Source organism: Macaca fascicularis, chromosome 3, assembly GCF_037993035.2.
Source record: "Macaca fascicularis isolate 582-1 chromosome 3, T2T-MFA8v1.1".
NCBI lineage: Eukaryota > Metazoa > Chordata > Mammalia > Primates > Cercopithecidae > Macaca > Macaca fascicularis.
Window position 1 is genome coordinate 4,174,525 of NC_088377.1, and position 15,384 is coordinate 4,189,908.

Sequence of the window (15,384 nt, forward strand, 5' to 3'; positions counted from 1 at the left end):
ACTCACCTCCCCGATCGTGTCCAGGGGCCTTTAACCAGGTTAGGGTCAGCAGATACTTCCCATGTCGGCTGTTTTTACTGGGTCAGGGGGTTTGGGGCAGAGGCTTCTCTTCCTTACATGAACAGGCGGCTTCCCCAGGCCTTCCCGTCCCCGCGGGTGCCGGGCTAGCTGGCTCTGCTTCTCTCTCTCGCCCCCACAGGTTTGTGAGCCGCATCTCCGTGGTGCCCACTCAGCCTGGACTGCTTCTGTCCTCCTCTGGGGTAAGTGTTCTGCCCAGCGTCACTCACCTCTGGATTCTTGAGCCTGCGGGGGGCGGGGGGGGGTGGGCGCCTCCTGGAACCGGCCCCTCTGGATCGCTGGCCCCTGGATGTCCGCGGCTGTCCACTAGATGGTGCTTGTTTTCGAATCTTAGAGCTGCCTGCGGCTCGCTCCCCGCTCATGCTGCTCATTCAGGACTGTGTGTGGGGCGTGTGCAGGTGCATGTGTTCACATGTGGGATGAACTAGAACAGGTGTGTGGAAGGCTCCCTTCTGAGAGGGCGGCTGCTCCATCTGCGATAGTATCGGCGATCAGGATCTCAGGTAGACACCGTAGATGGGGGCCTCTCTGACTCCTGGAGGGGTCTCAGTCCATCCCATTACGGGCTGCATTGTTTTTTTCTTTTTGAGATGGGGTCTTGCTACATTTTTTCAGGCTGGTTTCAAACTCCTGGGCTCGAGCGATCTGCCTCCTCGGCCTCCCAAGTAGCTGGGACCACAGGTTCAAGCCCCTGCACCCGGGTTACCACAGTGCGTGTTTACTTGCTGGCTGCAACTTCTGCGTCCCAGTGGCTGGGTCCTGGCAGCCTTACAGTCCAGTGATGAGAGACGTGTTTCCCCTGAGGAATACAGTAGAAGGACTGTTAGTGATTTTGCCAAAGTGAGGGCCTCGGATTCCGCACAGGGTCTGATTCTGTCCTCTCGCGGAATTGTTGCCCGCGTCCCACCACCTTCCTCTCCGCTGCCCTTCCCTGTGTTGTCTGTGTTGGTCCCTTGTGTGGTGTGGCAGGACGGCTGATGGACCTTCCGGCCGCTCCTACATTTCTTCCCTGATTGGGCTTCGTTCGAAGCCTCCTGTTCCTGCTCTTTTTTTTTTTTTTTTTTTTTTTTTTTTTTTTGACACGGAGTCTTGCTCTGTGCCCCAGGGTGGAGTGCAGTGGCGCGATCTCGGCTCACTGCAAGCTCCGCTCCCCCGGGTTCACGCCATTCTCCTGCCTCAGCCTCCCGAGTAGCTGGGACTACAGGCGCCGCCACCTCGCCCGGCTAATTTTCTTGTATTTTTAGTAGAGACGGGGTTTCACCGTGTTAGCCAGGATGGTCTCGATCTCCTGACCTCATGATCCGCCCGTCTCGGCCTCCCAAAGTGCTGGGATTACAGGCTTGAGCCACCGCGCCCGGCCCTGTTCCTGCTCTTTAAATTAACGCACAGCCATGTGCCCTGAGAGAAGAAGAACAGTGTGGCCACAGTCCCCAGAGGGTCAGGGTCAGGGTCAGGCTTCGTCAGCGTTTTTTTGTGCACCTTCCAGTCTTTTTCATGATAGTGAGGAGAATCTTCCACGGGCAGAGAGGCCTCCCCAGGCCCCATCTGTCCCTCATGGCTTTCTGCTTTGTTTGAGTGGAATGTGTCATCTGGTCGCTGCCAGAAGGCAGGAGGAGTGTGTTTTCTGACTTTGCCTTTCTGGAAATACCTTTAATCTCCTTTTGAGGCCTGGTTGTTAGTTTGGCGGACAAGTCCTGGTTGAAATGGTTTACCTCGGAGCTTGAGAGGCCTTGCCCGCTCTGCTCTCCCGCTGGTTGCTCCTGTGGGCTTCCCTGCGCTCTTCCCGTAGAAGCCTGCAGCCGTCTGCTGTGGGTCCGTGGGGTGACAGCGGGGCTGTCCTGCCTGGAGGACCTTCTCTGCCCCAGTGTGCAATGTCGAAGCCACTGAGGTGACTTGGTGGACCCCGGAGAGGAATTGGCTGTGCAGCCAGTGATCTCCAGTGTCCTCCGACCTGGGGCATTTTCTTACGTAATTGCTTTCTGTTCTCTATCCCCGCTTCCTGCTGGCTTTTTCTAAAGCTTGTGTTAGTTGAACCACTTTAATTCTCTGATTCTTATTTTTTTTGAGATAGGGTCTTGCTCTGTCACCCAGTCTGGAGTGCAGTGGCATGATCTCGGTTCAGTGTAACCTCTGCCTCCCAGGCTCGCGCAATCCTCCCACCTCAGCCCTCCCGAGTCTCTGGGATTACAGGCAACACACCACCACGCCCCGCTCAGTTTTTATACTTTTGTAGTGATGGGGTTTTGCCAGGTTGGCCAGGCTGGTCTCAAACTCTTGACCTCAAGCGATCCACCCACTTCCACCTACTGGGATTATAGGCGAGAGCCACCATGCCTGGCCATAATTCTCTGATTTCTTTTCTTTCCTGTTCAATCTTGTGTTTCTACTCCTTTAGGAATAGTCTTACTTGGGAGATTGCCTCAGCTTTACTTCCAGCCTTCTGTGGAGACTTGAGTTTTATTAGGATTATTTTGAATCTTCAGTTCTTTCTTGCCCTCGGCACGTTCTTTTCTGCAGCCACCCATTCTCGGATAGCGCACGTGTCTCTTACCTCCTGAGATGAGCATGGGCTTGTCTTTCTTCGATTTGTTCCTGGCGTTGTGTTTGATTCCCTTCTCTGGAGTGTGTTGCCGCCTTTCTCACTGGAGGTTTTCGTCGGATGTCTGGTGATCCCATCTGCCTGTGTGTGGTGGGAATCAGCACCAGCCGGCCTCAGAGGCTGGATGCGTGCGCCCAGGATGGGGCCCGAGGGGCTTCAGAGCAGGTGTCTGAGAGTGGGCAGCAGCCCCTTGCCTGTGGACCCCGTAGAACGTGTGGGTCAGTCAGTCTCTTCTGGGTAGTCAGTGTCCCGGCCTTCACTCTTGCCCAGGTCTGTCCCCTGGGGCTCTGGGAGGTGAGCGCGAAGGGGCTAGGTGGCCCTCTCCTCAGTGGGTATTTGGCATCCCCGAGACAGGGCCTCTCGGCTCCGTTTCCCCAGAGCCTTCTGCTGGCCTGGAGTTTGGGGCTGAGGATGCATCGGGGAGGTCCTGCTTCTCTTTGGAAAGACATTTGACAGCTCCCCTCACCACCTTGGCCTTCAGCTGCCTGGCCCAGTTTGGTCTTTGGAAGGTCCTGGCACCTCTCAGGCTTCTCTGTGGCTGGCGTGTTTGTTCCCCGGCCTCTAGTCCCCAGGTTTCCTTGTCGTCTCTCCGCGGCTGCCTTCTCTACTTACCTGTTGTCTTTGTCTTAGTGGGTTCATGGTTATTAAATATCTTTTTCTTGTCATCGTAGAGAGGTTTGGAGGTGAGTGAAATGCCTGTAGATGTGTGTGTTAGTCTCCATGTTTATCTGCCACATTTGTGGCAAGGTGTGTGTGCGTGTGTGTGTGCACCTGTGTGTGTGTGTGCATTCATACATCCACTCTTACCTTGGCACCCAGAGGATATGCATCTACTGTTAGCTGTTTGGGGTATTTACTTTTCATCTTTTTCATTTAGTCTTTTAAAAATACTCACAGGTAGTGCACAGACACTCTCTCATTAGATTTAGTGAGTATTGATTTATTTCTCTCCACTTCATTAGTGCTGTAATGAATTTTTTTAAGCCAGGTGTGGTGGCTCCTACCGTAGTCCCAGCCACTCGGAGGCTGAGGCAGTAGGATTGCCTGGACCTGGGAGTCAGAGGCTGCAGTGAGCCGGGAGCAAGCCTGTGAATAGCCACTGCACTGCAGTGGGCCGCGTGGCATAGACCCCATTTCAATTAAACAAAAAAATAGCAACAGATAAAACCAAGAAAAAAAGAGAAACCCTTTTTTCCATTTATGGTGGTTTTAGAGAGTGGAGGCTCTTGGTTCCCGTGTTGGCTTCCCGAAGGGTTGTACCAGTCGCCATGGAATGGTTGCCGATGACCATGTCCTTCCTGTCATTCTTAGTGAAATGGAACAGTGGCCACGCGCTCGTGAGGCCACGCGTGTCTCCCTGTGGGAAGTGAAGTGTCTGCACCTGTGTGCATTCCCTTGTCTACGCCTGGCCCGGGCACAGCAGATGTGGTCTGGCCTCCTGGCAGATGACAACCTGGCCGTCTGGTGGCCTTGGCTCATTTTGCTGGGTTCTGCCTCATTGCCTTTGTCATCTGCCTGGGCATATTGGCACTCAAGAAACAGGCAGTCGGTCACCTTCCTTTCCCCACTCTTGTTCTTGATGATTTGCATGAGTGATTTACGCAGTCCGAGCAGAGAGCCTTTAATTCCTGAAGGTGGGTGGCATGGCTGTCACTGAGTGGACACCTGACCACATGCAGCTGTCCTCTCTGTCACCTTGCCTGACGGAAGCCCTGCGACCGTGTGCTAACCTGTGTGTTTGGTGTGTGCAGGACGGCACCCTGAGGCTCTGGGAGTACAGGAGCGGCCGCCAGCTGCACTGCTGTCACCTGGCCAATCTACAGGAGCTGGTGGACCCCCAGGCCCCCCAGGTAGTTGCTTCTGTTCACTCCTGGGCGACTGAGTGCTTGTAGGCACCTGCAGTCGCTTGGCTTGAGTGAAAAGGCACTTCGCCATTGGAAACGTTTGCTCTCAATGCCAGACTTCTTCCTGTGTGAGGGAAATCTCATATTTCAAATTCTGAAGGTGGCTAGTCACGTCAGTGGGAAATAGTTTGTCTCACCGTTGCATGCAAACAGTTAACGTACAGGAAGACCTCTAATCCTTTTCTTTTTTTTTTTTTTTTTTTTTTTTTTTGAGACGGAGTCTCGCTCTGTCGCCCAGGCTGGAGTGCAGTGGCTGGATCTCAGCTCACTGCAAGCTCCGCTTCCCGGGTTTACGCCATTCTCCTGCCTCAGCCTCCCGAGTAGCTGGGACTACAGGCGCCCGCCACCGCGCCCGGCTAGTTTTTTGTATTTTTTAGTAGAGACGGGGTTTCATCGTGTTAGCCAGGATGGTCTCGATCTCCTGACCTCGTGATCCGCCCGTCTCGGCCTCCCAAAGTGCTGGGATTACAGGCTTGAGCCACCGCGCCCGGCTGACCTCTAATCCTTTTCTGAAGTGGAAGGAGTAGAAGTGCTTGAGCATGCACCTTTGTGGGTCTGCCAGCCAGGTGGGGTAGGGGTGGGACCAGGCCCACCCCAGCATTCTCCGGCCAGCTTGGAGCAATCTCATGATGCCCTGAAAGCCCAGGCCTTGGCGAAGTTTCCCACCAAATGGTCTGTTCTGTTTCCTAGAGAACTGTGTGGTGTGGCCTCTGCCCCCTGCCAGGCAGCCGTGTAAGAGAGGACCAGGCCTTTTCCTCCATGCTTCACATGGACTCAGGTTCCTGGAAGTTTCCTTCATTTAAAAAAATTTTTTTTTTTTTGAGATGGAGTCTCACTCTTGCCCAGACTGGAGTCCAGTGGTGCTATCTCGACTCACAGCAACCTCCCCCTCAGGCTCCTGAGTAGCTGGGATTAAAGGCGTGAGCCACTGTGCCTGGCCTCTTCTTCATTTTTACTATTTCCTCTGCCAGGAAGTATGGGAGCTCCCAGGGCAGTGGTGTGTGTAGCTCTCGTCTCTTCCTTTCCCTGTGTCCTCCGCTCCCTCCTCTCCTCACTGTCTGACCCATTTTGTTGGCTTTGGAGGCTGTCACAGGCCCTGTAGGGAGTGCCAGAGCCACTGGGGGGCTTTTGTCATCTGCATGGGAAACAGGGAATCAGCTACCCTCCTTTCTCTGCTGATTCCAGCGCTATTTCCTCTTCCTTGATATGTGGGGGCGTGAGCGTCCTTCGGTTTTGCTCTTGTTGGATCAGAGCGCCCAGCGTCGGGCCCTTGCAGCTGGCGTGAAATTAATGGGCTGCTTCTTTCAGAGGTTTGCTGCGTCCAGGATTGCGTTCTGGTGCCAGGAGAACTGCGTGGCGCTTCTGTGCGATGGGTAAGCTGTGGCGGCACCTCTATGGCCTCCGGTTCTGCAGACCTGCAGGGGGAAGAGTTAGGGAGTTGGCCACTGGCCCACGTCCTTAATGAAGATGTCCTGGACAGTGGTGGTGTTGGTCCAGCACCTCCCCCTGAGAATGTCACTTTTGATGACTGCTGCTGCGTGAGGGTGGGGGCTCCTCTCAGCCAGCGCTCTGCAGCCTGACGTTGAACTCCCCTGGTGTAAAGAGCATCAGCAGCCTCTGCCTGGCCTTCTGAGATGACAGACTTTCCCCTGGGCCAGTCGCGGTGGCATCACCTCATTCCCTGCTCGGGGCTGGTTGGATGGGACCCCCCTGGGGTTGGCGGTGCTGACAAGGTGGGTTTAGGGGTGGAGTGTAGTTCTGCTGCTTATTCCCGAGCAGCCTCTGTGTGTCAGGAAAGGTATTCTATTTGGTGCTTTCGGCACTTTGCATCTTGTCCTTATGACAACTTGGGGAGGTCTCTTAGCTTGTTCTAGAAGTACGCAGATGTGAGAGGAGAGCCTGTGTCTGAGCCCAGGGCAGGCGTCCTCCCGCCCTGCCCGCCTGTACCGTGTGGTTATCTGTTGCTGCACCATGAGCCTCCCCAGAGCTTAGGACTTAAACCACGAGCGTGCATCACCCCATGGTTTCCCTGGCGCTGGCACTTGGGAGTGGCGCAGCTGGAGCTTTTAGCGCAGGCTTTCCTGAGGTGGCCCCAGTGAGGGCTGCGCCGTCTGGGGTGCTGGCTGCAGAGCGGTGACTGTGGGCTTGCAGTCCTAGTAATCGTGCTCTCTTTCTTCATGGCAAGCACTCCTGTGGTCTACATCTTCCAGCTGGACGCCCGCAGACAGCAGTTGGTGTACAGGCAGCAGCTGGCGCTCCAGCACCAAGTGTGGGACATGGCTTTCGAGGAGACCCAGGGCCTGTGGGTGCTCCAGGACTGCCAGGAAGCACCCCTGGTGCTCTACAGGCCTGTGGACGGCCAGTGGCAGGTGAGACTCGGGCACCTTCTTCATGTCCTGTGCTCTGCTGTTCCATAAGCCTGTGGGTGACCAGTGGCAGGTGAGCCTCGGCACCTTCCTGATGTCCTGTGCTCTGCTGTTCCATAAGCCTGTGGGTGGCCAGTGGCAGGTGAGCCTCGGCACCTTCCTGATGTCCTGTGCCCTCCTGTTCCACGAGCCTCGGGGTGTGGGGCGGCAGCTGTGGTTTTTGGGTCCAAACATGAGCCTTTTTCAACTCAGCCACTTCTGGGGCCCAGGGTCTGTGTCCTGAGGGGCAGTGGTTGGGGCTTCCACTGTGGGTGAAGGGAGCGGGTGCCTGGCTGGCTTATCCCGTGTGGTGATGTCTGTAGCAATTCTTTTTTCAGGAGAGTGTGTGCCCCCCACACCACACTTAGTGATGAAGTTGGCACTCAGTGTGGCTAGGGTGTGTGAGACTTAACACTTGCAGGCTGGGTTAGCACAGCCTCGGGCCTGGGGCACGGGCTGAGCATTCAGGAGCACGTAGAGCCCCAGGTAGAGGAGGGGGCAAGGGCGGTGGGCTGAGCTGCTTCCTTGCTGGGGGACGGGGCGAGCCCTGTACCTTGTCTGTGTCGCTCCTGGTAACGTGGGAGCAATGCCCCTGCCCGCCGTGTCTCACGGGGTTGCTGTGTAGTTGAGTGGAGTAGGTGCCCATTTACTAAAGCTCATTTGAGCACTTTGGAAGCACTTTCTTTTTCTTTTTTTTTTTTGAGACTGAGTTTGACTCTTGTTGCCCAGGCTGGAGTGCAGTGGTACGATCTTGGCTCACCACAACCTCCGTCTTCTGGGTTCAAGTGATTCTCCTGCCTCAGCCTCCCGAGTAGCTGGGACTACAGGCATGCGCCACCACACCCGGCTAATTTTGTATTTTTAGTAGAGACGGGCTTCTCCATGTTGGTCAGGCTGGTCTCGAATTCCCAACCTCAGGTGACCCACCCACCTTGGCCTTCCAAAGTGCTGGGATTACAGGTGTGAGCCACCGCACCTGGCCTGGAAGCACTTTTAAGCCATCTAGCTTTTTTCACCTGAGAAGCGGCGGGCCACATGATGTCCCCAGTGGGTGCCTGTCGCACCTGCTGGAACCCTGAGGTTGATGAGCTGGGTGTGAAGAGCTCACCCTGGCATCATGGGCCAGCTGTGGGAGCTGCCTCCCTGGGTCTCCATGGAAGGCGAATGGGGGTCACCAGGCACCAGGCGGGGACCTCCCCTGCAAGCCTCTGTGGCCAGTGTGTGTTGCGTCCCGGTGCTGGGTTTCCAGGCCTTCCTCTTTCTGGTGAAGGTGTTCTGTTTGTCACCTGCAGTCTGTTCCGGAGAGCGCCGTGTTAAAGAAAGTCTCTGGCGTTCTTCGTGGGAACTGGGCCATGCTGGAAGGTGAGAGCACAGGTACAGGCTGCCCTTGGGGGTCACACCCAGCGCGGTCCCCAGAGAAAGCAGAAGCACACACTGTGACCCGCCCGAGGGACCCGGTGTGCAGATAAAGAGGGAGGGTCAGCATGTGTACCCATCCAGAAGGCGGGCCGGGGCAGGAGGAGGGTGGCGCACAGGAGAAGGAGGACCCCCCCCATGGGAGTCAGGCTGACGAGAGCCACGCAGGAACCGGGGGCTCAGGGTCTGAGCAGCATCCCCCGCTCCCCACCTGCCTTCAGAGTTGGGCATTGAAGGTCCCCAGGGCAGGGCTGGCATCTGGTGGCTCCCAGAGGGAGTGGGTGCTGTGCTGCCTCGGGCCTGGTCCATGGTGTTGAGGGAATTGATCCCACTACAGCGTGCGTCAGCAAGTGCAGGACCCCACTGGGAGGTCAGGTGGGGGTCCAGCCAGAGGCGTGGGGGTCTTCAGGAGGCTGAGCAGGGGCTGGATGGTCACTGTCCTGACGGGAACATTCAGCTGAGGGGAGGGAATCTGGTCAGCAACTTGTGTGGCTGCGGCTGCAGGAAGGAGAGCAGCCGGGCTGAGGGAGGAGCTGGACGAACATTTTCGGGGGACACGGCGCATTGTAGTTCTGGGTGCGCCGTTGCGCCAGCACTGCGCTGTCTTGGAGGCGATGGTGTCTGCAGGATGGGTTAGCCCAGCACGGAATCCTAGTACCTCATTCACGACAAGAAGTTGCTGCTCTGAGGAAGTCTTGCAAAGCCAGACCCGCTGCAGTGAGCACTGAGGTTCCTTGGAGCTCTGGAGGGAATCAAACGCAGGTCGGAGGAATTTCCGCTGACGGTGGCCCGATCGCCTTCTGCCAAGCTTCCTGAGTGGTGGTGGCGCACTGGCTCTGCCTCTGAGGCTTCTCTCTCTCCTGCTTTGCTTAGGATGTTGAGGGTTGAGACAGGCAGGGTTGGGCCCCCCCAGTGTGGTTGGGATCTGCTTTAGGAACACTCCGAGTGGGCCTGTCACCGGCTGTGTCAGGGACTGCAGGCGGCAGTGCTCATGGCTGGGCATCTGCAGTGCTCATGGCCCCCGTGCTCTAGGCCACAGGTAGCCTGGACCTGTTGAGTGTCATCTTGCACAACATTCTCAGGCCAAAGCCTGGGCTCGCTCTCCTGAGACGTTTCATAGATAGGGTGGCACGTTCCCGACGCAGACTTGGGGGCCTTGTTGGGAGAGGGATGGGGGAGGGCTGCTTCTTGAGTGTCCCACAAGCAGCAGAGTCACTGGAGGGGCGGGGAGGCTGCGCCACCTGCCGGATGAACGGGCTTCAGGCCATCGCTGGTGCGTGAGTTACCGGCTAGGCCTGTGGTTTCCTGGCCAGGCTGAGGCCGTCTCTGTGCCTGTGGTCAGTCATTGCCCCCCAGTCCTTGGCAGTTAAAGTAGATGAAATCCATGTCCATTCCCTGTGGCTGCAGAACATGTTATCCCACACTCGATGCCTTAAGGCACCCCACCCTGAGCGTCTCACTGTTGCTGTGGGTCAGGGGTCTGGACTCCGCTGAGCTGTGTCTCTGCAGGTGGCCACCTCAACTTCACCAGGCAGGGCCCGACCTCGCTCAGTCCGGGTTGTCGCCAGGACAGGGGTCCTCTCTGGCTGTTGGCCAGAGGCCGCTGCTCCCAATCCCTGGCCACCTGGGCTGCTTCAGTGGGCGGCGCATGGTGCAGTAGTGGCTTTCTCTGGGCGCGTGAACAGAGAGTGCTGGCAGGGTGGAGGCCCAGCCTTGGTGCCCTGGTTTCCGATACATTCTTTCGTCTTTGCCCCATTCTGTTAGGAGGCAGTCCTCAGGTCCAGCCAGGGTGTGGGTGCCAGGAGGTGGGTACCGTGGGGAACCATCCCAGAAGATGCCCTCCACGCTCCACCGAGGACTCCGGGTGTCACAAAGTAACTCCCTGCTGCAGGGGGCCCGCTGTGGCGGCCGAGTCCCATGTTCTTGCCCCACCTGGCACCTGTCCTTGTTCCCCCGTCACAGGCTCTGCTGGTGCGGACGCCAACTTCAGCAGTCTCTACAAGGCCACGTTCGACAACATGACCTCCTACCTGAAGAAGAAAGAGGAGAGACTGCAGCAGCAGCTGGAGAAGAAGCAGCGGCGCCGGAGTCCCCCGCCCGGGCCCAACGGACAGGCCAAGAAGATGAGGCCCGGGGAGGCGACCTTGAGTTGCTGATTGTGGCGGTCAGTGGTGCCTCTCACCTCAAATTAGGAAAAGCTTTTTCACTTGTTCCCCTGCATCCTGGCATCTCCCTTCAAGAAGGAAAAGGTGAGGTCAGTTGTGACCAGCTCAGAGGACGGGACTGTCCCCCGGGCTCTAGAAAGAACATGCTGTGTCACCAGCACAGGCTCTTGCTGGGTGCCTGTGCCCCCTTTCTGGTTGAAGGGAAGCCAGACCGGTGGAGTGGAAACTCTCGAAGCACTTCCTTTTCACGTTGGAGGCCGCGTGCGAGCCTGTGGTGGCAGCAGCTGTGTTTCTGCTGTTCTCATCTGCCCTTCACGTCTGCTGCGTCTGCCTCTAGGAGCATCTGTGGGCCGATGTTTCTGGCACAGTGGACTTTTTCATGTTGTTCCCGCCATCTCAGCGTCCAGGTGATGCGCTGCCCCGCAGTAGCTGCTCGCCGCACAGGCTGTTGAAACGCAGCATGAACGCTTCAGCCCGCCCCAGCCCCAGCCCCAGCCATACCCCTGTGCTCAGGAGCTGCTCCTGGAGAGTGGCTCCCCTGTGGGAAGTGAGAAATGTGTTTTGGAGTCACAGGGAGCTCTGTCTGGCAGCGCTGGGGCACACGGTGAACTTGTTTCAGGAAGTGTGAGCACACGGGCCCGGCTGGCACCCAGTTTACAGGGAGGTGATTGAGGACGTCGTGGTGATTTGATTTGACCTTGGCGCACACTGCAGAGCCGCAGGGATGTTGCTGAATTTCAGTCACCAGTCAGCAAGGATGAACCTTTGCCACCTCCTGGAATGTTTAGCAGCAACATAATGTACCAAGCGAAACGCCTGGGTGCCTGCACCGTGTGCGAGTGAGGCGCGCACTGTGAGAACTGGGAAGAGGCTTCTGCAATGGGCAGGCTTTTGGGCGCGTCACGTGATCCGTTCAGGCCGGCTCCTGCCTGCTCTGCAGTGATGAAACCTCCGCACAGGAACAGGTTCACGCTGGCGATGACTTTGACGTGGGGTATCGCTGGCGACTGAGAATCCTTTTGTGTATCAAAAGCTGGAATGCTTCAAATTTTTCATAAGTGCCTTGTTTTCCTTTTAACACTGATCTGGAAACAGTGCTGTCTGCAAAGCTGAGGCCCACTCCTCTCTGCTGGGGATCAGGGGTTTTAGAAGGCAGGGGCCACGCTGGACCACCGTCCTGTCCGAGCAGCCTGGTCTCCTTCACGCTGCTGGGGCATCTGGCGCAGGGCACGCTCTCTCGTTCATAGTCTGCTTTGAAAGTCTTAGTTTTAGGAGAGGTTCAGGTTTGCCTTGCTGGCATCTTCACCTAAGATAGGGGCTGGCAGACAGGCCCATGCGCTGCCTCCCGCCCGCAGCCTGATAGATGGCCTGGGAATGGCTTTTTTACGTTTTAAAAATGGTTGAAAACAAATTAAAAATATATTTCGTGACATGAAAATCATGAAATTCACATTTCATTGCCTGAGAATAAACTTTTATGGACGCAGCCATGCCTGCCTGTCCACGTCTCATCTGTGGCTGCTTTGTGCTACTGCCGCAGAGCGGAGGGGCCTGGACTGAGACCGAATGGCCTCCCCACAGGGCCACGTCTTTCCACGAGGACTTCAGGGCTTCTCCGAGGCTCTGCTTCCTCCCCAGCGGTGCCGGCTTCCTGCTATTCCTCAGCATCCTGCCTTGGTCCTGAGTTGGTCCCTCTGCCGGTAGCCGTTTGTGTGTCTCAGTGGATGGTGCAGCCGCCTTCTTGCTGGTACCTTGACTGATAGACTGGTTCCTGTTCACCTGCCCGACGTCTCCCGGAAATACCTCGTACAGTTGTGTGGGTGGAACCCAGCTCCGCATGTGTTTAGGGTTCTGTCTCTTGCCCCTTCACCCAGAACAGCAGTACCCACCGCCTTTCTGTCCGCTGTGACTGCCTCGCAGCTGGGTCTGTTCTGTGAGACGTCGCCACCCTGATTGCCGTCTGCGAGGATCTCACGCCTTCAATTTCATCTGCTCCCTTCCGTTATTTTTTAGTTTCTGTGTATTCTACTTTTGGGACATTCATTCCTTGGACTTTGTTCTACCTCTTTAATTAAGAAAATGTGGTCATTGTATTTTTTTTTTTTTTTTGAGACAGAGTCTCGCTCTGTTGCCCAGGCTGGAGTGCAGTGGCGTGATCTCGGCTCACCGCAACCTCCGCCTCCTGGGTTCAAGCCATTATTCTACCTCAGCCTCCCAAGTAGCTGGAATTACAGGCACCCACCACCATGCCTGGCTAATTTTTGTATTTTCGGTAGAGATGGGGTTTTGCCATGTTTGCCAGGCTGGTCTCCAACTCCTGTCCTCAGGTGATCCTCCCGCCTCGCCCTCCCAAAGTGCTAGGATTATAGGTGTCAGCCACTGCACCCAACCTGTTGTATTTAATTCTAAGCACTTTCTTCGAGACTGTCTCACGCTGTCACCCAGGCTGAATTGCAGTGGTGTGATCTCAGCTCGCTGCAGCCTCAACCTCCCAGGCTCAAGCAGTCCCCCCACCTTGGCCTCCCAGAGTGCTGGGATTACAGGCGTGAGTCACTATGCCCAGCCCCTCTTTCTCCACTTTGCTTACAGTATGCGTACTGTACATCTGAAAAGTGCATGTGAAATGCTAGAACTGGGATTTCAGCAACTGAATGCACGTGTGTGACTACCCACGAGAAGCAGGACACTTAGCACCTGCTGAGAAGCCCCCATGCCCATGTTCCCTTCTAGGCACTGCACACGCGTGCTGGCCGGCCTGACCTCAGTTTCCCTCTGTTGCTCTGGCTGCTTCTGCTTCACCCTCTGAGGCTCATCCCCCTTGTTGCTTGTGGTTGTGGATTGTTCATTCTCAGTGCTATGCCAAGTACTCCATTATGTGAAAATTCACAGCGCGTTCATTTTATTATTGATGGGCGTTTGGGTAGTTTCCACAGTTCGGCTGTTAGGAATAGTGCAGTGATGAACATGCTGGCACCTGTCTTCTGTTTTTTTTTTTTAATTTTTAGAGACAGTCTCGCTCTGTTGCCCAGGCTGGAGTGCAGTGGTATGACCTTGGCTCACTGCAACCTTAGCCTCCTGGGCTCGGGCGATCCTCCCACCTCAGCCTCCTGAGTAGCTGGGACTGCAGGTGTGTGCCAGCATGCTGGCTAATTTTTGTAGTTTTTGTAGAGATGGTGTCTTGCTCTGCTGCCCAGGCTGGTCTCGAACTTCTGGCCTCAAGCAGTCCTCCTGCCCTGGTTTCCCAAATCGCTGGGATTACAGGCATGAGCCACCGCCCCCAGCTAGCATCTGTCTTCTGGAACATATGTAAGCAATTTCTGTTGGGCGTGTACTTGCACGTGGAATTGCTGGCTCTCAGTTAATGCATGTTTCTCTTAGAAGATCCTGCCAGTCCTTCATCCCAGACCCCGACTCCAGCGTGGAAAACGCAGTGCATCCTCATGCCTCGTGTTCGCGACTGTGGTGGCTTATGATCGACTCGGAAGGCCCACAGTGTGTGGTGTGGAGTTTTGCAGGGGGCCGACCTGCGGTTCCTACAGACTGGTGTAGGAGCCAGTGATGCTGCCCACCTACGATCCAGACCTAACCTTGATCCTGTTCTCTGAGGCCACCTTACCAAAAGCTTGGCTCACCCAGTCTTAGATCACTCACCCTGGGGGAAACCTGCCGCAAGGTCACGAGGGCACTCAGCCAGCCTACAAAGGATACCATGGCAGAGAACTGAGGCCTCCTGCCAGCAGCCAGTAGCAGCTGACCAGCCACGAGGGCCCCTCCGGGACAGGAGAGCTTTCTATTTCTTCCTGCACCCCGTATATGTTGACGTGATACGTTTTTCTTTCTGATTTCCCTTGTGATTTCTTTGGTCCGTGGGTTATTTGGAAGTATGGTTTAATTTCCAAACATTTAGGGTTTTCCTCCAGAATTGGTTGTTTCTGGTTTCTGGTTTTAATTCCATTGTGGTCTCAGAATTTACTTTGCTGACTTCCCTCTGTTTAGATTTGTTGAGCCCTGTTTTGTGCTTCATGGTTGGGGGATGACGATTGCATGTGCACGTGCAGAGGTGTGTGGCCCCACACGGCGTCTCCAGCTATCCCTGTCTTGCCTCTCCGTGCCCAGCGCACCCTTCTCAGCCCTGCTGTGTGGCCCTGGAGCTGGGCCCTCCCTGTGCCCTCCTTTGCAGGTTGGCACAGTGTTTGGCTCTCACTGGAAGGAACTGGAGGGACTCCACAGGAGGGAGGGCCTGCCCTCCTGGTTCCAGTGTGCTTGCTTTTCCTGGCTTCCATGGTGCGTGCCTGCTAAACCTCACAGTGGGGGCGGGGGGGGGGCGGGGGCTCTCAGTGACAGTCTCCAGGAGTTTAGCGACACCCAGGTTCATTCATCATGGTGGGAAGGATTCCTGCTAAGCTTCCTTGTCTTTGTCCAGCTCCCAGGGGGTCTGCCTCCCTCCTGCCCCAGGGAGAGCTTCTGGGTGAGTCTCACTGGCACGCCTGCCCCGGGTTTCCTGCTCTCAGGCCTTGGCCTGCTGCACCTCGGCCAACTGCACCACCTGGCACATCATAGCCCCACTCAGGTCAGAGCTGCGTCTCAGCCGACGTGGGGTTCCGAGGTTCTCACGGGGATCCAGACTCAATGCTTGTAGGTTTGTTGTCTCAGTCCTGGAGGTGGAGGTTCTCCCGAGGTCTCAGCGCCCCTGTTCTTGGAAGTCTCTTTACATGTTAGTGGAACCCTCTGTTCCTTTTGAATCATTCTTCATGTTAAATGTTTCTGTCTCTTGACTGATACATGATGTGTCAGTCATCATGTAAGTATTCTGCGGC

General features: G+C 56.1%; 1 protein-coding gene across 11 annotated transcripts in view; it reads left to right on the forward strand.

The window, feature by feature from the left end:
* The window catches only part of WDR4 (WDR4 tRNA N7-guanosine methyltransferase non-catalytic subunit), a 31,291-nt gene extending 19,234 nt beyond the window's left edge, over window positions 1-12,057 (forward strand). For 3 of the 11 annotated variants that reach the window (XM_005548600.5, XM_074033957.1, XM_074033958.1), the window contains 6 exons: window positions 200-260; window positions 4,429-4,527; window positions 5,890-5,954; window positions 6,767-6,950; window positions 8,279-8,360; window positions 10,365-12,057. In XM_005548600.5, coding sequence (XP_005548657.3) covers window positions 200-260; window positions 4,429-4,527; window positions 5,890-5,954; window positions 6,767-6,950; window positions 8,279-8,360; window positions 10,365-10,558 — 685 coding nt within the window. In that variant the 3' untranslated portion in view covers window positions 10,559-12,057. Of the gene's footprint in view, window positions 1-199; window positions 261-4,428; window positions 4,528-5,889; window positions 5,955-6,766; window positions 7,021-7,089; window positions 8,361-10,364 lie in introns of all 11 variants that reach the window. The other 8 variants (XM_005548601.5, XM_065541349.2, XM_045389341.3 and 5 more) reach the window with 5 other exon arrangements.
* The last annotated feature ends 3,327 nt before the right edge of the window (window positions 12,058-15,384 follow it).